Source organism: Nomascus leucogenys, chromosome 13 (genome assembly GCF_006542625.1).
Source record: "Nomascus leucogenys isolate Asia chromosome 13, Asia_NLE_v1, whole genome shotgun sequence".
Classification (NCBI taxonomy): domain Eukaryota; kingdom Metazoa; phylum Chordata; class Mammalia; order Primates; family Hylobatidae; genus Nomascus; species Nomascus leucogenys.
Window position 1 is genome coordinate 5,423,148 of NC_044393.1, and position 21,334 is coordinate 5,444,481.

Consider the following 21,334-nt stretch of genomic DNA (forward strand, 5'->3'; position numbering starts at 1 on the left):
GTTCCATTTGTACTTGGAAAGAATACATGTTCCATTACTGTTGGCTGAAGTGGCTGATAAACATCAATTAGGTCAAGTTGGCAGTGTTATTCAGGTCTTCTACATTTGTGTTGAATTTCCATCTATGTATTCTATACTGAGAAAGAAGTGATGAAGTCTCCAAACATAACTGTGGATTTCTTGTTTCAGTTCTGTCAGTTTTTGTCTCATATAGTTTGAAGCTCTGTCATTGGGGAATCTACTGTTTAGGACTGTTACATCTTCTTGGTGAATTGATTATTTTATTGTTATGTAACACCCCTATTTGTACCTGGTAATTTTTTGTTGTTCCGAAGTCTTATTTATCTGGTAGTAACATAGCCACTTGTGCTTTGTTTTGATGAGTATTTGCTTGGTATATCATTTTTATCCTTTTACTTTTAATCTATCAATTGAGGGGCCAGCAAACTTTTTTCTGCAAAGGGCCAGTTATTAATAGTAAATATTTTGGGTTTTGTGGCCATATATGGTTTCTATTACCCCTTTCTTCCCCTCCTTTTCTTCTTCATGACCCTTAAGAAATGTAAAAACTATTCTTAAAAACAGGCCTTGGGCTGCATTTGGCTTCTGAGCCATAGTTTACTAATTTCCAGTCTATACAATTATATTTAAAGTGTATTTCTTATATATAGTGTATTAGTCTGTTTTCATGTAGCTGATAAAGACCTATCCGAGACTGGGCAATTTACAAAAGAAAGAAGTTTAATTGAACTTACAGTTCCACGTGGCTGGGAAAGCCTCACAGTCATGGCACAAGGCAAGGAGGAGCAAATCATGTCTTACATGGATGACAGCAGGCAAAGAGAGAGCTTGTGTAGGGAGACTCCTGTTTCTCAAAACCATCAGATCTCATGAGAGTAATTCACTATCATGAGAATAGCGCAGGAAAGGCCTGCCCCCATGATTCAATTACATCCCACTGGGTGCCTCCCATAACATCTGGGAATTCAGGATTAGATTTTGGTGGGGACACAGCCAAACCATATCATGTAGCATATGATTGGATCCTGTTGTTTTTTTTTAATCCAATGTGACAATTTTTTTTTCATTGCTATATTTAGACTGTTTCAATTTAATGTCATTATTGATATAGCTACATTTAGGTCTACCATTTTATTATTTTTCTATTTTCTCATTTTTTTCTATGTTCCTTTTTCTGGCTTCTTTTGAATTATGTGAATATTTTTAACATTCTATTTATTTTATTTATTGGCTTTTGTTGCTATATCTCTTTGCATTACTTTTTAGTTGCTGCTTTAGGGATTATAAACATACCTAACTTTTCATAATCTATTTAGAGTTAGTATTTCATCGTAGCATGTAAAATATAGAAGGCTTATAACTATGTGGTTATCTTTACATTCTCTGTGTCATACTTTACCCTCTTTATGTTATACTTTTAACTTCTCCGTTATAATTGTCATAAGTATTAAATCTACATACATTTAATCCCCTTGATAATGTTATAATATTTGCTTTTTATAGCTTATATACATTTTAGGTACTTTGGAGAAGAAAAGTAGCCCATTATATTTACCAGATATTTACCTTTTCTGTTGTTCTTCCTTCATTTCTGAAGTTCCAAGTCTTATACTGGTGTAATTCCTTTGTCTGAAGAACATCCTTTCTTTTAGAGTAGGTCTACTGGTGTTTTTTGGGGTTTTTTTTTTTTTTTTTTTTGAGACAGAGTCTCACTCTGTCACCCAGGCTGGAGTGCAGTGGCGCGATCTTGGCTCACTGCAAGCTCTGCCTCCTGGGTTCACGCCATTCTCCTGCCTCAGCCTCCTGAGTAGCTGGGACTACAGGCGCCCGCCACCACGCCCGGCTAATTTTTTGTGTTTTTAGTAGAGACAGGGTTTCACCATGTTGACCAGGATGGTCTCGATCTCCTGACCTCCTGATCCACCCCCTCAGCCTCCCAAAGTGCTGGGATCACAGGTGTGAGCCACCATGCCCAGCTGGATTCTTTAAGTCTTTTCTTCTTCTTCCTCAGAGTGTGTCTTTTTTTTTTTTCTTTCATTCTTGACAATTTTTGCTCTATGTAGAATTCTGAGTTGACAGTTCTTTTGTTTCATGTTTTTAAAGATGTGTTCCCATGTCTTCTGACACCCATGTTTTCTGGTTAATCTTCAGTCATTGTTTATCACTGCAGTAGGTATGTTTTTTCTCTGGCTGCTTTTTAGATTTTTCTTTATCTTTGGTTTTCAGTAATCTGATCATGATGTGTTCGGGTGTGCATTTTTTTGAATTCATCCTGTTTGGAGTCCTCTAAACTTCTTGAACCTGTAAATTTATGTCTTTTCCCATATTTGGAAAGGTTCTGCTATCATTCTTTCAAAAAATATTTATCTCCACCAATCTCTCTTCTCTTAGGGATTCCAATTATAAGAGTATTAGATGTTTTGATATTGTCTAACAAGTCCCTGAGGCACTCATATTTTGAAGTCTTTTTGTTCTGTCAGTTCTTCAGTTAGAATAATTTCTATTGATCTATATTCAAGTTTACTGGCTCTTTCCTCTGTCATATTGATTCTTTAGACTTTTTATTTTGTAATAATTTTCCATTTACAGAAAAGTTGCAAAGATAAAACACAGAGCATTTCCATTTACTTCTCACCCAGTTTTCCCTAATTTTGACGTCTGACATTAACATACCATGGAATGTTTGTCAAATCCAACAGGCCAACACTGGTAGCTTCCTAGCAACCAAACTCCAGATTCTACTGAGATTTCACCAGTTTGTACATTAATGTCCTTTTTTGTGCTAGGATACCACATCACATTTAGTGGGTTTTTTTTTATAGTTTTTCTTTGTCAAACTCCTATTTTTCCATCCATTTCAATATTTTTAAGTTTTACTTCATGAAGGATAGTTATAATCATTTCTCTGAAGTCTTCATCTGACGATTCCAGCATCAGGGTCATCTCAGGATTGGCATCTTTTGATTGCATTTTCCCTTAAGAATTGCTCAGATTTTCCTGATTCTTGGTACATCAAATCATGTTGGGTTTTCATCCTGGACTTGTTGTTTTTGTATGCTAGAAGACTGGGTCCTGTTTAAATCTTCTGGAGAATGCTAATTTATTTCTCCTTTTCCACCTTTCTCCTCTTCTTCCTCCTCTTCCTTCTCTCCTCCTTCCCCCACTCCTCATCATCCAACCCCTCCTCCTCCTCCTCCTCCTCCTCCTCCTTCTTTTTAGCAGGGAATGAATCCAGTGAAATTCACACGGCACGTTCTTTCTCTCCCATGAGCAGTGGTTCAGATGTCAGTTCTCTCTTAAGAACTTTGGCTGTGTGACTTGCAGGTGCCCAGTGTGTGCCCTGCTCAGAGGTGAGCCTGGAGCTTGAGTGCTGTTGTATATGGCAGTTCAGACCTCAAAGCCTTTGCTGTGCTCCTGCCTCTTGGGAATGTGGCCTGTTTGGGTGCTGTGTGAGTGGTCCTTGTCCCCTCTGCACCTTAGGATGGTTCCTTCCCTAGCTTGGGGTAGTGTCCTCCTCACACGTGCTGAGCAGTACTCAGTACTCTGTGAAGACTCGGGAACCCCCTGCCTGTCTCTGGATTTCTTTCTCTCCGTGCCACTCTCTTTTTTTTTTTTTTTTTTTTTTTTTTTTTTTTTTTTTTTTTTTTTTTTTTTTTTTTTTTTTTTTTTTTTTTTTTTTTTTTTTTTTTTTTTTTTTTTTTTTTTTTTTTTTTTTTTTTTTTTTTTTTTTTTTTTTTTTTTTTTTTCTTTCTTCCAGTTTTCTGTCCAGCAAACTCCAGCTGCCTTGGCTGTCCTGGATGTTCAACTCTGTCCCTTGAGCTCATGGAGGCCACCTGCCTGGGCTTGGCTAGGGTTTCTCCTCCCTGGGCCACACGTGGAAACTCTCCCCAGGCAGGGAGCTGGGCTGGTTGGAGGCTCATCTCATTTGTTCCATTTCTCGCAGGCATCACTCTGAGCCTGCATGTTTCTTGTGTCTGAAACAATGCTTTCTATATATTTGTTTGGCTTTCTAACTCATCTAAAGCAGTAGTTAAATGCAGTCCCTACAGCTCTACCATGACCAGAAAAAGGAGTCAGACCAAGCTTCAAGGGGCCCTGTCTCTTGCCTTGCAGGACATTCTCACTTCCCCCCATCCCTGGAACTTTCCTGGGCTCTGACAGCCCAAATTCTACTCCCTCACTCTCAAGCCAGTAAGCCTGTGGCTGTCTGTGGGAATTCCAGCCACCCCGTGGGAATTCCACCGTGCTGAGGACTGGGGTGTCCTCAGGGAAATGGTCATATTCACACAGCACTCTCTCGTGACCTGCAAGGCCTGTGTCCACCTCTCCCACCCCATCTCACTCCCTCATCCCTATGCCCCCCTCTCCTTTTCAGCAGCAGTGGCCTCCTTTGCATTTCTGGAACTTGTCACAGCCCACTCCAGCCCTGGGCCTTTGCACATGCTGCACCCTGTGCTGGAACTGATTTCTCCCATCTTCTGCACCATGGAGTACTCACATCCTTGCGCTCTCAGCTCAGATATCTATACCTCCAGGGAGGCGTTCCCTACCTGGTCCCCTCCCCAAGCAAAGACAGGCCTCCCTTTAAAATGTCCTCATCACACCACCTGCCCGTACTTCACGGCCGTCATCCCAGTTTGTGGTGTATTTCTCTGGGCAATACTGTGATAAGCACCTGTCCTCCTGGCGGGACTGTGAACCCTGGGAGGGCAGGGGCCATCTTCCTCAACTTCGTCTCTCAGCACCTGACACAGAGCAGGAGCACAATGAATGTTCACTGAATGAATGAGTGAATACAAAACTACACACGGAGGGGAGGTGGGGGCCTGCAGTGTTCCCTGACACCATTCCCTCTGCCTAGAACTGCTGTCTGTGAGTTGTTTATTTATAGCATGGGGAGGAAATGGGACTGCGCCATCTCCCAGCCGTAGGAAGATACCATGTCTTCCTTCAGGGGCCCACGAGTTTGCACAGGAGTGGGCAGGAGCCATGTGTGTCTATTCTGTCTGGAATTTTCAGGGCCAAGTGAGGATTGGATGGAGGAAGCAGAGCTGAGAGGGCAGAGGGTGCAGGGTGCAGACTGGGATGGGGAAGGAAGCTGGGCCCGAGCATCTGGGGCTACCTTTGTTTCTCCGAATCTGCACTTGGCTTTTCCTTCCCCAATTCAGGAATGAGTCTCTGGTCATGAATGTGGAAGCAGCCGGCGAGCACGTGGTGTATTACGTGGATAAGGAAACTCGAGACCCACTGGCCTGCATGCTCACACACACCCAAGAGAGCCTGTAGGAGCCCCTCCTTGCTCCAGCAGTGCCCTGGCACAGAGGGTTTTCTGCCAAGCACAACTGTTGCAGGGTGGGGTTTACCATGTGACCAAAGGAGTCGTCTTTTGCCCATTTACATGGCACTTTCATGGACATATGTCCCCCTTGCACAGGTGAAGAATCTGGCTGACTGACGCCAGGACTCAAAGCTACAAAAGTGGCAAAGTCGGGATTTGAGCCCAGTTCTGCTGACCTGGGCATGGCACACGGAGCCATCCTGCCTCCTGGGGCACAGGTGCCCAGAGGAGTCCAGGGCCCATCTATATTTTTAAAATGTATTAGCTTTTTATTGTGGGTAAAGTACACATAACATAAAATCTGCCATCTTGCCCATTTTTGAATGTATAGTCAAGTGGCATTAAGTGCATTCATAATGTACAACCCGCACCACCATCATCTCCACAACCCCTTTCATCTCATAAAATGGAAACTGTATCCCCGTTCAACACTAACTCCTCATTCCCTCCTCCCTTCAGCTCCTGGCAACCACCCTCCTACTTTCTGTCTCTATGATTTTGAGTGCTCTAACTTACCTCGTAAAAGTGGAATCCTACAGTATTTGTGTTTTTGTGACTGGCTTATTTGACTTAGCATAATTCCTCAAGGTTCATCCACAGTGTAGCCTGTGTCAGAACTTCGTTTTTAAGGCTGAACATCCACACCTTGTATTTGTGACATTTGATTATTCCTCGTTCATCCACTGATGGATATTTGGGTTGCATCCACATTTGAGCGATTGTGAATAATGCTTCTGTGAACCTGAGTGTGCAAATATCTCTTCGAGGCCCTGCTTTCAATTCTTCGGGGTGTATACCCTGAAGTGGAGTTGCTGCATCATGTGGTCATTCTATTTGTAATCTTTTGAGGAACCGCCATACTGTTTTTCACAGCACCTGACCCATTTTCCATTCCCACCGACTGTGCGCCAGGGTTGTGATTCCCCTACATTTTTACCAACACCTGTTATTTTCTGTTTTTGTGATAGTGGCCCTCCTAATGAGTGCAAGGTGGTTTCTCACCGGGGTTTTAATTTCTATTTTCGAATGACGGTGATGCTGAGCATCTTTTCCTGTGCTTATGAGCCATTTGTGTACTTTTTTATCTATGGAAGTCCTTTGAGTGTTTTTGAATCAGATTCTTTTATTGTTGTTGCACTTTAGGAGTTTATATATTCTGAATATCAATGCCTTATCAGGTACATGATTTGTAAATGTTTTTCCCATTGTGTGGGTTGCCTTTTTACTCTAAGAATACTGTCTTTTGATGTGCAAAATTTCTTAATTTGCATGAAGTCCAATTTGTCTATTTTTTCTTTTGTTGCCTGTGCCTTTGGTGTCATAGCCAAGAAATCACTGACAAATCCAAAGTCATGAAGGTTTTTGTTTTGCAAGGCCCATCCATTTGACAGATGAGGAGACCGAGGCCTGGGGTATTCAACAGTAATGAGTCCTGGGGTATTCAACAGTAATGAGTCCTGGGGTATTCAACAGTAATGAGTCCTTTTGGCCTGGCTGTATGTCTCTGTCCGGCCATGTATTTATTCACTTCCCTCCTTCCCTCCCACCTTCATCAGCCAGCATACATGAATCTGCTGGGCCATCTGGGTTTGGATGCCCCCTTCCCTTTCACAAACGACCTGTGCGACCTGGGGCTTCTGCACCTTCTGGAATGGGGGGAAGATAACAGCACCTCCCAGGGGCTGCCTTGCATGTGGCAAATTGCTTATGACACATTAGCTCTTCTGGTAATGGCTAATAACATCCCGATGGAGGGGAATCCTCAGCCACCCCTGCCCCTGTGGGTGCCAGGGGCACAGCCCTCCCCCAGCCTCCTGCAGGGCCATGCCGGCTCCTCCTTCCGGAAGCCGTTCCACTTGCAGGCTGGGAAGACACACCTGCAGGAGGGATGTGCTTTTCAGGGATTGCATGCCAGTAGTGCTTAGCAAATATTATTGGACAAGGAAGCTGGCTTTGGGCCTTCATGCACTGGAACAAGCTGGGTCATGGATGCCACAGAAACTTATCCAACTCATTAGGAGAAAGGGGGTCTCAGGCCCTCAAAAGAACTCACGGTTGTGAAGTTGGGGTAACTGCCCTGGTTACTGCTAAACTGATTTAAGGGAGGCGAAGGGGTCTGTGACATCACTGAGTTTCTTATGCAGCCAATGGGAACAGATCGTTTCAGCTGGAGCCTGCCATGGGTTCTAACTGTGCCATCGGTGAACGTAAACCAGGCTTCTACGCTTTGTAATTGTGGGTTTTGGTTTTCAGTGTTGTTTTCCTGACTGCAGAATGCTCCCTGGACTGATCCCCAAAGCCCTCGGGACTCCAGCAGGCACTGAAAGCAAAGATGGCCCATTGGTTGGATGTCAGGAAGGACTGTCACCTCCCTGAGGGTGTGTCAGCATCTCATCCGCTGCATCCTTGTCCCCTTGGCCCTGTGCAAGGGAAGAAAACAAGCCCAGGCCATGGGGAGGGGCACAGGTCTGGGCTTTGGGGACCAGCCTAGCAGTAGGGTTGCATGAAGGCAGCCCCACCCCTCCTGAGCCCTATTTGTGAGGCCATGGGTAAGGAACCCCACCTGGGCCAATGTTCCCCAGAAGCTGAGCCTAGTGTGGGTGCGGTGGGAGCTTTGTGTGCTGCCGGCCTTGCCTCCGAGAGCTGCACAATGACAATGCCGTTCATGTGCGCGGGGCCTGGGCCGTCCATGTGCGCGGGGCCTGGGCCGTCCATGTGCGCGGGGCCTGGGCTGTACATGTGCGCGGGGCCTGGTACTTTTCCAGGGGCTTTTAAATGCATTATCTTGTTGAAGGCTCATTTGAGGCAAGGACTCGAAGCAGACGGGAAAACAACCAATTTACTGAATCCTGAATTGAGAGGAAGCTGAATGCAGTGTGTGTTTTTGCTGAATCTCAAACCAAAACAACCTTTTGTTAAAGAACAAACAAACAAACAAAAATGCTGAACACTAATTCGCCAGGGAACACAGTCTGGACCAAGGCTCTGGGCAGAGAATCAGGGCAGCGAATTCCACAGCCACTTGGGTTCTGGTGGGGGCTGTGGACGGCAGGCGAGCTCATGAACAAGAGCTTTCGGGGACCTGGCAGTGGGAGCGAGGCAGGAGATGCTGGTGGGAGGGGGTATTTCAGGTGGGGGACCTGAGCCTTGAGCGAGGCAGGAACGAGGAGCCTGTCAGGGGCCTCGGGTCCTGGTGTGCCAGAGTTGGAGGTCCCATGTTGGGAACAGCCTGGGACAGCTTCAGAGGTTTCCTGGGGGGTCACCAGCCCGATTGGAGTTGCACTTAGAGTAATTAATCTGCAGCGGGAGGTGGGGTGGGATTTTCTAAGATGATTGAATGTCTGAGCATTCCCCAATAGAAACAATTTCATTCCATTTGAGTTCCTTCTTTTAAGTGTCTATCTCTTCCATTTCTGGTGGCACAGAAGGGGAAGGCACAGATGGGTGCCTGTGTGGCACAGGGAGGGTCCTAATGGGAGGGGAGGTGGGAGACCCTTCACCTCACATGGGTCCCAGTGGAACTCACGCACCACAGGCCACAGACCAGTGCACACGCATGCATGCACGCACCGCCATGGTGACACACGATCACAGAGATGTGCCCTTGGCCTGCAGTTCCTGCTGGAGACGGACTTCCCGGAACTCAGCTCACAGGAGTCTGCTTCCTTGGGCAGCAGGGGCCAGAGGATGAGTGGCGAGAACTCTTCCTCTTCACCACCAGCCAGAGGCCAAGTCCACAGGGACCAACAGCCAGTCCCTTCTGAATGGATCTCAGTGGCCTCTCCTGCACTCCTGAGAGTCAGGTGACCATCGATCCCTTCCTTAAACATCCGTCACAGCCTGTCAGAGGCAGCTCCCTGATGTGGTCACCCTGAGTGGCCCTGGGTCTTCTGAGGTCATTTCAAATGTCTCTGGGGCCTGGTGCCGCCGCTCCCCTGGTTTCCCACCTTTGCTGACAAAGACCTGACCTCTGGGGAGAGAATTTTCCGTCAGTTCTGGGGGCCTGCATCAGGGTGCCCTCCCAGGCCGGGGCCTGCACCCCTCTCACACAGCGCACCCTTGTAGGCTGCAGGATGTGGACTGGCCGGCCTTCTTCCGCAACGCCAGGGTCTGGCTGCAGCAGCTGAGGCCGGCCGATGCCCTGAAGACGGCCCGGTGGCTAAGTGGTGGGTGGCGCAGGAGGATTGGTGGCCCAGCTGTGACCAGAACCGGGGCTGTGGCCACGACCTGGAAATGGTCATCTACAATGACACAGCCCCAGAGCCCAGGCTTCCTGGTGGATGCTGGTAAAGCTCTCTTCAGCCTGGAGGTGCAGCCTTCAGCCGGGCTTTCCACAGCCCTCTGGCCCTGCTCACCTGTTCTCACAGTGGCCTTGAGTGTGTATGTGCAGCCCTGTGTGCCCTCAGCCCCAGGTGGGCACAGGCCGCTGGTGGCCAGATCTAGGGCTCCCTTCTCTAACATGGAGGGAGCAGGGGGCCTCCCTTTCCTTCACCTGCTCTGCTCATCACCTCCAGCTCCTGCAGCCTTTTTCCCAAAGAGACATTTCCATCCTCTCATCTCTTGTCCCTGTCTCTGGGATAACATCACCCAGGTGGGCCCTGGGATTCCAGGGAGGGGGTGTGGGTGGGGTCCTAGCCCCGCCTACTTTCCCCAGCATCGCTGGGCTCCGCGTGGCCGTGGTGATGCTCTCGGCCAAGTTCATCTGGGAGCACTTCCTTGGGGCTGTGCACTAGCCTGCCTGTGGGGGCTCTGCACCAAGCTCGTCTTCCTGCACTGCTCCCCGGAAACCATGATCAAGTGGACCCAGAGCACCCACCTGCCCCCCAGCACCGCCAGCCGCCCCATGACCCTGTTGCCAGGGCTCTGGCAGGGCCTGGGGAAGCAGCCGTTGCCTCCTAGAGCCCTTTGGCCCCGGGGAAAGCCAGGCCTCTGGCTCACCCCCGTGGGCCCCCAAACGCCGGCAGGCAGGCCAGGCCAGCCAGCAGCTGGTGCCCAGCTGGGTCCCTGGTCCTGAGGCCGCCTTTGTGCCTGCACAAGGGAGACTCAGTTCCTCCCCTGCTCCCTGACCCTGCATCCTGTGGCCATGCGGGCGCACCCCTGGTAGGGGGGGCAGACGGTGCCAGCTGCCCTGGAGAAGGAGCCAGACCACCTCGTGACCTCTGCCTCTTCTGGGCGTCTCAGGGGAGGCCGGCAAGCGGGGCCTATTGCAGCACCATTAAGCAAGCTAATGACCCGTGAAGGCTCCCAACCCTGGCTGCGGCCGCCCCTGCTCGGGAGCTCCGGCTCCGTCTCCCCGGCTGCTGCCCACAATTGCTGTCATTGTGTTGGGCGACAGTTTCCTCAGACGGGGCCAGGACCTTGGAGCCAGTTCTTGCCTTTTCAGGCCCAGCCAGGGCTGTGTACACAGCAGGCAGTTAATAAATATTTGCTTGGGATGAGGCCCAGAAAGAGTCACCTTGATTTCCAGGGCTGTGGGGGCACATGGAGTCTGGGGACCCTTGGGGTGGGGTGGCCAGGGGCTCAGGACACAGCCTAGGGCCACGTGTCCCACAGATCTGCAGCCAGGTCCTCACCCTCGGCCCTAGCTGAAGAGAGGTGGGCACTGTCCCCTTCCCTGTGGGGCCTCGGACCCAATCCCTTCCTGGGGGGCCCCAGGCAGCCCTGCTGCGACTGACAGCAAAGGGGATGTATGGCAGGGACAAGGTCCTGGCCCACACTGTCACCCAAGCCAGTGGGAGGCTGGCTTCTGGGTGCCTTGGACCCGCCTCACCTGCTTTTCCTGGAGCCCAGGTTCAGGGGTTCCCTGAATCCTGGCGGGGCTCCCGGGAAACCCGAATTGGCTTCGGGGCCATGCTCTTTATCACCTAGGACAGTGCCCAGGGGCGCGGAAGCACAGTCGACCTCGCACAGCACAGGCTCCAGGACCCTCGAGAGACAGAACAGCCTCCGTGCAGGCTGCCGGGCTGTAGAGAGTTCAGGAGCCCACAGCACTTCCACCTGGAGTCTGTGCTGTGTGCACCCAGAAATTCAAAATGGTCAGGAAGGCCAGGCCTAGGCCCAGCGGCCCCCTATCCTCCTCCCCAGGTCCCGGGCTCCTGTCATCAACACTGGGTTGACCAGCTGGGGCTCAAAGCCAGAGCCGGTCTGGGAGAAGCAGGAGGCAGCCCTGCACCAAAGTCCCTAGCTGGGCTCCAGGACCCGGTTCTAAAATGGAGGGGGAGGAGGAAGAACGAGGCCAGGTGAGGGGATGGTGTGACTGTATTTAATTGAACCTCAAGTGAATTCTGAGAGGCCAGAGTGTGACTTCTCTTGCCCTGTAAATCGGGTCTCCTGCAGCAAGTCAGCTCCATCTTTCACAGGGCTGGGCTGGCTGGATGCACTGGCAGCCCTGGCTGGAGTAAGAGCCTGGCTGTCAGCCACACGGGTGCCCTGCACAGGACCTGGGGCTGGGACAAGGCACCAGGCAGGCAGGAGGCCTCACCCTGGGGTGCAGAAGGCCCCAGGGGTAGCAGTTTGTAGAAGCTCTCAGTCCTGTAAGCAACAAACAGAAACAAGCCCCAGCGCTTCCCGGTCCCCTCCCTGTGGCCCGCACCAAACCCTAAGCTGTCTCCTAAAACCTCAGCTGTTTCCACCACCACGCTGACGACCAGAAAGACAAACCAAAACCCATCTGAAGGGCAATCTTTCAATTGCTTAAAATTAATCAGTGCAAAGTGAGGTAAAAGATCCCCGTTTGTCAGGGCCGAGGCAGGAGGCTCACACAAGCCTGCGTCTCTTGGAGTCCCTCCCCATGTCCCCCTCCTCGACATCCACCTCACAGCCCAGCGGGGACACCAGGTTCAGCAGAGGGTCCTCAGAGGCACGGCCGAAGAGCGCCAGCAGGAGGGCCACACCGAAGCCTGTGGCTCGCTCACCCTGCAAGCAAAGGGCAGGACACAGACTCTGGGTGTGGGGCTGCAGCACAGGAGGGGTTCCTGGGGACCCCTCACCTCCTGGGTCCCCTCCACGTGCCCCACAGTCCCTTTCTCAGGAAGGAGCTCCTGAGCACCAGCTGGAGCCCAGGGCCTTCCGTGCTGCTGGCTGGACACATTCAGGGCCAGCAGGCCAGGCCCAGGCAGTGGGCAAGGCCCTGTGTGCTCTACCTCCACCCCGGGAGCTCCCCAGGGTGGGGATGGGTGAGACAGATGGCCCAGGATCCCCTCTGGAGGACAGGCTGGCTGGGGAAGGGTCACACACAGCAGCCACTCTGTTCGCAGGGAGGATGAGACTTGGAGGGGGGGACAGCAGGCTGGAGGCTGGGTCACAGACACAGAAGTTTCTGATGAGCTCTGCCAGCAGCTCCAGAGCCAGAGGGGCACTCTGTTTGGACAAGAGGGCGGGAGCAGCCTGGGCCGGTGGGGAGCGGGGACACTCACGGCATGCACCGGTGCAGCAATGTCCAGGTGGACCCAGACTCCGGGCCAGTCGAAGCCGATGTGTGAGGCGATGAAGAGGCCAGCACAGGAGCTGGGGCTGTTGTCTCGGTCCTAGGGAGGCCAGGAGGACACACTGCCTGTGGGTTGCGCCGGCCAGGCCCTCTCCACCCTGCCCCATCGCCTCTCGCTGTTGCTGTCTGCAAGGAGTCTGGGGTGCTGGGAGGGAGCCAGTGTGGGGAGGCAGCTGAAGCTGGGCTGGGAGGGCCTTGACCATGAGCCGAGGAGTCTGCCCCACCATAGGCCAACAGGGAGGCCAGCAAAGGGCCTGATGGGGCAACTGAGCCAGACCCAAGACTGGGGGAGAAACCCCCGGCTGTGTGGCAGGGAAGCCAGAGAGTGGCCCATGCTGTCTGGGATGACTCCTGTGCCCTGACGCCTGCCTCTCAAGCCCTCGTCTGCACTGTGGCTGCTTCTGGGGGGCCCCAGCTCCCTAGGTGCACCAGCACCCTGAAGGCAGGGCTCTGCCTGCCTGGCTCCACCCACGTGGCAGGCTCCAGGCTCTAGGCTCCAAACCTACCGCCACTGAGTTCTTCATGTCAGCCACGGCTGAGATGAACTCGCTGAAGTGCAGCTCAGGGCAGTAGACCAACGGGTGCACCAGGTCCCCACACTTCCTGCCCGCCTTCACGCAGGCAGCCTCCCACTCAGCGCTGTTGGTGAGCACCGCGGCGTGGTACTTCCCTGTGGCAATGCCCTGGGCGGGCAGGAACCCAGGAAGCGTGTGGACAGGACGGCAGGAGAAACACCCAAGACAAAAGAGGGACCGAGAGGCAAACAGAGAAATGAGGGAGCCAGAAGAGAGATGGTTGAGAAAAAAAAGACACAGGCAGAAAGGACCATGGCCATGAAGCACACAGGAGGTGGTTCCCGGCTCTGCGTCTAGCCTGGGCCTCGGCACTGCCCACACCAAGCTCGACGGGCAGCTCCTCCTGCCTCCTCGTGCCCAGTTATGAAAACTTTCTGATGGCAGCCCCCACCCACTGCCTTCCCCACCTCAAGGTCAAGAGGGGGGTGAGGTTCCCTGGGACCACAGCTAAGGGGTAGATCCAGGGAGCACTCACCTGAGCCCCGGTCAGGGTGGCCATGTCCAGGATGATGTCGGCCCCCAGGTCCTTGCAAGCATAGGACACGCCATCTGCCAGCACCAGCCTGCCCTCGGCATCCGTGTTGTTGATTTCCACCGTCCTGGGGCATGGCAGAGATCCCCACTCAGGGACGGGATTTCCTGGGACACTGGCGTGAGCCCCTTTGAAACTGGGAAGACCCCATTTGGAGCTGCCCGTCCCTGTGGCTCCCCGAACCCCAACACATTCCCCCACTGGGAAGGCCAGGATGCCCCCAGTCCCTACAGCAATGCAGTGCCTGGAGCAAAGGGCTTCCAGGTGACATCCCTGCCCCGCTGCTCTTGAGAGCCAGGGACCAGCCATTTGGCTCCCCCATGCCTCAGTTTCTTCATCTGTAAAGTGGGTGGCATGAACCGGCCGGGTTGGCCTTCAGCACACTGTGCCTGGCACCCAGCAGTTGAGGAGGAAGAGCAGGAGATGCGGGGAGGCGCCCACTCAGGCACCAGCTCGTGGGGATGGGGAGAGGGTTCTTCTCTTCTGAATTCTGGAGCCACTTGCTCCTCAGCTGCCAGCTCAGCTTTGACTTTCCAGGGTCAATCTCAAGGGGGAGATGCAGGAGGTGTCCCCGACCAGGGAATCTGGGGGTCAGAGCTTCACACAGCCAAAGGTTTCAGGCCTAAATTGTGGAAAGGCCTGTCCTGGTAATGCAGGGTAGACCATGAGCTCCTGGGCCAGGCACTGCAAGGGAGCCTAGCACCTCATCCAGGTGCCATAGGCCCCTCAACGTGAGGTGCGCCTGCTACCAAAGCTCCCCAGCACTCTAGGGAGCAAGGAGCCTGCTGCCCAGGGGACCCCAACGCTGGGTGCCCTCCCAATATGCCTGGAGTGAGCTGGCATTGCAGGCTGGGAAGGGTCGCAAGTTCCAACAGTGGGCAGGAAGGAGCGGGAGGGCCAGACGTACTTCCCTGAGTACAGCAGGTGGATGTCATCTGGCCTGGTCGCGTTGGGCCCCACCGAGTTCTCAGCCAAGCAGAACACAGCGTGGAGGTTGTCTTTGAAACCCTGGAGGGAGAAGTGGGCAGAGGCTCCAGTTGTAGGTCATAGGTTTGGGGAGGGGGGAGGACGAGCTGGGGGCTCTCAGACCCACAGACAGCAGGAGAGAGACACAGATGGCTCCAAGTTGCAGGGACCAGAGCTCGCCCTAACTGCCATCCCGGGCACAGTCCTGGCAGATCCCAAGGCCAAGGTTCACCGCTGGGGTTTCCTAGCCTCCCCTGGCAGAGCCCACCCACCGCAGTAGATGAACCTGGGCACGGGCTGGGCTGTGGGACTCCTGGACTGCATGGGCTGGGCAGTCATGAAGCCTCGCCAACCTGTGCCGACGGAAGGTGGCCAGCAGCCGCGTCCCCTCAATACACACACACACACACACACACACACACACACACACACACACACACACACACACACACGGGGCAGGAAGAGCTCAGCCCTGTGGAAGTTTAGGTGTGAAGTTATAGCTTTCTGATGCCGAAAACGAAAGTCATTTGTTCACTGAGAAACGTGTGGCCAACAGATGGTGGCAGTTCCTGCCCTGCACAGGCTGTAAGGGTGCCCCCTGACCCCCAAGCGGGCCATGCCCGGGCAGCAATGTCAAATGGAGTAGAGCTCCCAGACCCCTGTCCCTGCTCTTCCTCTGCTCCCAGAGACAAATCTTCAACCAGAATACATCCTCCTAGCATGCAGCATGCCTTGAGGGCGCTGACACACAGCTCTATAGGCTCCAGCATCTTTCTCATCTCCTGGAACAGCTGACTCTTCCACCACGGGCACAGAGTCCTCACCAAAGGCAAACGCTTGGGATGGTGGGGCAGGGGCAGCCAGCAGGGCAAGGAGTGGCCAGTGGCAGGAGCCGCAGCAGTGGTGCTCGGCAGGGCAGCTGCGAGTCCCTGAGACCTCCCTGGGCCCCCGCTCAGTCCTTGAGCCTTACAGATGGCCCCGCACCCCCACGCAGCACAGGGGAAAGAACCCCACCAGCCTCAGGGTGATGATCTCGGGGCCACCTGTCAGCTCCACAAGGGCCCCGAGTCCCCCGCTGCCACTCTCACAGCCCAGCCTGTGTCAGGGACATGGGGCAGGGGCTTCAGGACCCTCAGGCTCCTCCTCTCGGAGCTCCTCCCCAGATACCCCAGCACTGACATTCCATCTGTGTGAACAGTGACCACGGCCTGTCCCTGTGCTGAGGCCTCCTGCAGTCATTCGAGGGAGAAGTGGGTATTTGGGAACAAATGAATAAATGACAGCATGACCCTGAGGTCACAGGATGAGGCTATGGGGCTCCAGGCTACGGACGCCACAGAGATGAGCTCCACCAACAATGGAGGGGAGCCCTGAAGTCCTCCCAGAAAGCAGGGTTCTGGATCTGTGGCCTGCTGGGGTGGGGGAGAGGAGGAGGAGGGGGAGGGGGAGGAAGGGAAGAGGAGGAGGGGGAGGAGGAGGGAGGAGGAGGAGGATTCCCAAATGGATGCTTTCAGCCTCCCAGGGAGGGCTGCTACCCCCTGAAGGCTGGGCCCTGCCCCTAATTTCTGATCCAGCAGGTCTGGGGCGGAGCTGAGAACCCACATTACTAACAACATGGGGACTCCACTTGAGAAGTGCTGGCTTAGAAGATGAGCGAGCTGCAGTCCTGGGGCAAACAGTGCTGAGGTCTGCACGGCTGGATGACGTGACACAGAGACAGCGCAGGCACTGCCCTGCCCTTGCGGCCCTCGCGGCCAGTCTGGGGGTTCTCCAATCACCAGGAGCGATTGAAAAAATCCAGGACTCAGCAGAGCTGGAGGTAAGCCCTGGAGCTGTCAATGTTCACACACTCCCTGGGTGTTCCCTGGCACAGTTGGGACTTGCTGGTCTAACAGAAGAGGGTGGCCAAAGATGGGGCTGGACTGTGAGTGCTTCAGGGACAGCGTGGGAAGGGTCTCCAGTGCTACACCAGGGCTTGGGCCTGGTCCCCCAGGGCAGCCAAGGGTTTTGGGTAGGTAAGTGGGGCAGGGGCTTTTTTTTGGTGCCAGGCTTGGAGGGTCGCTAACCCCTCCAGAGCCCAGGGCCACCGAGCTCCTGGCGTACCCTTCCATCTTTGAGTGGCACATCCTCTTTTTAAAAAGTTCAGAACATTTCATTGTGAAATAATTTCAAACTTATGAAAAAATTGCAGAAATAGTCACAAACAGCCGGGAGTAGTGGCTCATGCCAGTAATCCCAGCAATTTGGGAGGCTGAGGTGGGTGGATTACTTGAGGTCAGGAGTTCGAGACCAGCCTGGCCAACATGGTGAAAACCTGTCTCTACTAAAAATACAAAAATTAGCCAAGTGTGGTGGCACATGCCTGTAATCTCAGCTACTCTGGAGGCTGAGGCAGGAGAATCACTTAAACCTGGGAAGCAGAGGGTGCAGTGAGCCGAGATCACACCACTGCACACCAGCCTGGGCAACAGAGCAAGACACCATCTCGGAAAAAAAAAAAAGAAACAGCCACAAACAATTCCTCAACACCCTTCACCCAGATTCTGCCAATGTCAGCATCTTGTCCAGCCATGGACAATGGGCAGCAGGGGGTAGTAATCACCAAGACAGGACCATCATCTCTTGGGACCATCCGGATTCCATGCACTCCTCAGACGTCCAGATAGGATCAGGCTCACACATCATGCCCGGCCTGCTTGCTCTCCTTAATCTGGGCGACTACACAGTCTGGCTTTGTCTTTTGTGGCCTTGGCACTTTCAGTGCTGGGTTTGTCTGACGTGTCCTCATGACTACAGGCAGGCCATGCATTTTTGGCGGGAATCCTGCAGAAATGCTGTGTCCTTCCCTGCACACTGCCTCCGGAGGCAATGTCAGGTGGCTCTGTCCCTGCCCTGGTGACATGCCCTGGGACACCTGGTTAGGCTGGGTCGTGAGTGTAACCACTATAAAGCTACCAGAGGCACTCTGAGACCATTTTACTGTCCTGTTCCCATCCCACTCTCATGCTCCAGTTCCAGCACTGTGGGTCACTCTCACCTGGAATGAGGCCTGGCTGTGGGGTGATGACTTCCTGTTTCCATCACTACCTCTGCAGCCTGAAACTGGGATTCAGTGTGAGAAATGGTTCTCCCCCATTCACTTATTCATTCAGTGATCTATTCCTACCAGTGTGGACACGTGGATGCTGATTTTATTCTCTGGGTAAATTCATTACCCTGAGGATTGATTCTGTGGCTCAGACAGAGGCATATTCCTTTCTAAGAGGCTAACAAGGATATGTGAAGGCCAAGCAGGACATTCGAGTTCACAGTGGAGCCTCCAGGCTGGGGCTCTTGTGGGAGGGGGATCTTTGTCTAGAGTAGGGGTGGGGTGTCCTCAGCACCCCTCAAATCACAGGCCGCGCACCTCTAGAGGTGGAGGAGTGCTGAGAACACTCACGGCTGCTGCCTGATGAATGTGTGATCATTGTCAAGTGGCTTCCTGGGAACGGAGTTCAAGCTCAGAAGAGTCTTCCTGCTGGGGCATTCCCGGCCAGCCTGTCCCAGAGGCAGGACAGACCCTCTGTTGGAGGAATAACCAGGGGTGAACGGCAAAGACGGCCACAGAGGGCTGGCCACACGGCTCCTCCAGAACCACTTGCCCACACCTGCCCCCGTGCCACCCGAGAGCAGCAGCTACTCCCTTCAGAGAGAGCTGCCCAGTGAGCACCGCACAGCTGGGCCCGTCTGCCTCAGCATTCTTCCGGTGAGCCCATCTGCCAAAGCCATGGGGCCTGGGCAGAGGCAAGGAGGAGGGCCAGGTAGTGGGAGCCCGGAGCCACCCTGCCCCGTGGCCTGTGATGCTGGGCCAGTCAAGACCCTCCTTGAGTACCGGCCGTGTCCCTTGCTAGTTTATAACCAGTGAAGGAGTAGAGCACAGAGGACACACGCTCCTCCTCCAGCCTCTTCCGACAGGCTCTGCAGTGGACGGGCCACGGCAGGTGCTCATGGAGGCATAGGGCTTGCAGGCTGCGTACAGCCCCAGCTGTGTGCCCCGCATGAGAGAAACAGCCGTGAGCCCTAAGAGGCCATTTCCAAACCTGTGCAGAGCACAGGTGAGGGCCTGCCAGCCCCTCCTGCCCAGGCCACCTCACCCCTGCACCTCAGTGTCCCCACCGGCTAGCCCTGTTAGCAGAAGCCCATCGCACAGTCTGGAATGTGCACGGCCAGCTGGGAAGCCCCGGCAGAAGGAGCTCCTTCTTCCTGGGCTTCCTCCTCCTCCCTCACGGCCAGGAGCAGAACCCTCCAAATTGGAAACTACTTGCCAAGGCCTTTTTGTTTTTCCATTTCAAGTTTACCCCAAGGAACTGGGTTGCTAGCCTGCGAAAGCTAGGCTAGGGAGGTAAAACCTCAGCTGATGAGTCAGTGCATACTCTTCATTGGCCTGTTTCTTTAGACAGGGTCTGGCTCTGTCTCCCAGGCTGCAGTGCAGCAGTGGGATCTTAGCTCACTGCAGCCTCAACCTCCCAGGCTCAATCGATCCTCCACCACCTCAGCCTCCCAAGTGGCTGAGACTACAGGTGCGTGCCACCACGCCTAGCTAGTTTTTAAATTTTTTTTTTGTAGAAACGGGGTCTTGCAAGGTTGCTATGGGTAGTCTTGAATTTCTGGCTTTCAAGCCATCCTCCTGCCTCCGCCTCCCAAAGTACTGGGATTACAAGCATGAGCTGGCCTCTTAATTTGTTTAATAAGCACTTTTTATGGCCCAAGGGACATCTGGGCTCCATGGGAAGCTCACTCAAGGTTACCCCCACCCCCCCACACTCCCCCCGAGTGATTACTGCCACTGAGCAAGGGCTAAGCTTTGGGGCGCCTGCCCACGCAAGAGAGGAAGGGGGCCCGGCCAGGCCTGGGGGTTGAAGGTGGTGACTTGGCGAGACCAGTCACCAGAGGCAGCTCTGCTGCAAAGAAGGGTTGCGGGAGGGATACGCAGAACAACGCATGCCCCTGCCATGAGCTTCTGCCTGCCACATGCCATGCAGGTCTAGGCCAGGCTTCCTCATTGAGCCAAGTGCTCATGGGGCTCTGGAGCCAAGGCAGGCCCTGAGCAGAGAACATGGCTGCACCTTGCCCTCGGGGCCTCCCAGAGCAGCTCTGATGAAGGTGGGAAGCTCTTGGGGGCAGAGGGGGGACAGGCACCCGCTGGGGAGATTCGGGTAGGACCTTGGTGGGGCCTGTGGCGGGACGGACAGGGGAGAGGGGAGCACCCACGAGGCACACCCAGGATGCCCCTGCAGAGGGCGGGCATGGCCCCACTCACCTGCTTGATTGCGGCTCTGAAGGCCCCCAGGACGGCCGCGGCGCCCCCACAGTCTCGCTTCATCCCCGGCATGGTAGTCTGCGGGTGGTACAAAGGGACCAGGACAAAGGTGAGCTGTGAGGTCCAGACCTGGCAGCAGCAGCCCCCCACCCCCACCTGGCCCCACCTTCCCCAGCTCTCAGGCCTGGGCAGCCCCCACACCAGGCCTCCTGGGCACCCACAGAACTCATGAACCTCCTATTGGCCAAGCGGGGTGTTCTCCAGAAGCAACAGGGAGTCATGGCCATAGATGGTGAGGCTCCCTTTTGTTTTGACAGAACTTTGGGGTTATCAAACAATAACTGCATGGAGGGGGAACCCGAGGAGATGCCCGGAGCTGCAGAATTCGCCGTGGCCGGGCTCTGACATTGCCACAGGGACCCCGTGCTTTGAGGCCGGGCACCCTGACCTCAGTCCCGGGCTGCCACGCCACCTGGGGGTCTGTCTGCAGGGCCACTCTCTCTCCACTCCTCCGCACAGTGTGAGAAGGAAGCTGAGGTCCAGGGCACCGCTGGGGCTTGCTAGAGGTCCCTGGCCAGCACCTCGGGGACCTGGCTGGGCTTGCGTGCTTCCTGCACCCATTGCAGATTCCTACTGTGCTTATGGCAGGGAGGAAGCCTGAGGGGCTGCTGCCGCAATGCAAACCTGCCCTGGCCACTTGTCACCCCCCAGAACAGGGCCTAGCTTCCTCTCCCTGGCATTTAGAGGGCTTTAGCACCTAACGAGACTTAGGCTCAGCATTCTCTGCCCCTCATCACAGCCTTGAACGACGGTGAGGGTTGATGTGAACTCTTCAGTCACATCCACCCCCACTGACATCCATCCACCCCCACTGACACCACCAGCAGTGAGGACACCCTCGCTCCTTCATCACTGCCAGGTCTACCGCCAGAAGAAGGGGCCACCTCTGCCCTCCTGCTAGTTCACACCTCCTGGCTAATAGTTCACACCTCCTGGCTAATAGTTCACACCTCCTGGTTAACCTGGGTCTAAAGAGGGGCCACCCTTCTGCAGTGTCCACACTGTTTTCTATACGCTGGTTCAGAGTGTTACACATTTTTACATCTTACAGGTTCCC

The 21,334-nt window shown here is 53.9% G+C and overlaps 2 protein-coding genes across 14 annotated transcripts in view; both read right to left on the bottom strand.

Moving 5' to 3' along the window:
- Window positions 1-8,180: 8,180 nt before the first annotated feature.
- Window positions 8,181-10,074, bottom strand: LOC100603729. The gene is made up of 2 exons (XM_003277502.2): window positions 9,417-10,074; window positions 8,181-9,329 (listed from the first exon to the last, which is right to left on the bottom strand). Exons 1-2 carry the CDS (start codon window positions 9,818-9,820, stop codon window positions 9,203-9,205), a joined length of 531 nt encoding a protein of 176 aa, XP_003277550.1. The 5' UTR covers window positions 9,821-10,074; the 3' UTR covers window positions 8,181-9,202.
- Window positions 10,075-11,599: 1,525 nt separating this feature from the next.
- LOC100602030 (aminopeptidase like 1) overlaps window positions 11,600-21,334 on the bottom strand; it is a 64,022-nt gene continuing 54,287 nt past the window's right edge. For all 13 annotated transcript variants that reach the window (XM_030825226.1, XM_030825225.1, XM_030825228.1 and 10 more), the window contains 6 exons: window positions 20,218-20,295; window positions 14,860-14,960; window positions 13,896-14,019; window positions 13,352-13,528; window positions 12,775-12,885; window positions 11,600-12,274 (listed from right to left, as the gene is read on the bottom strand). In XM_030825226.1, coding sequence (XP_030681086.1) covers window positions 12,116-12,274; window positions 12,775-12,885; window positions 13,352-13,528; window positions 13,896-14,019; window positions 14,860-14,960; window positions 20,218-20,295 — 750 coding nt within the window. In that variant the 3' untranslated portion in view covers window positions 11,600-12,115. The remainder of the gene's footprint in view (window positions 12,275-12,774; window positions 12,886-13,351; window positions 13,529-13,895; window positions 14,020-14,859; window positions 14,961-20,217; window positions 20,296-21,334) is intronic.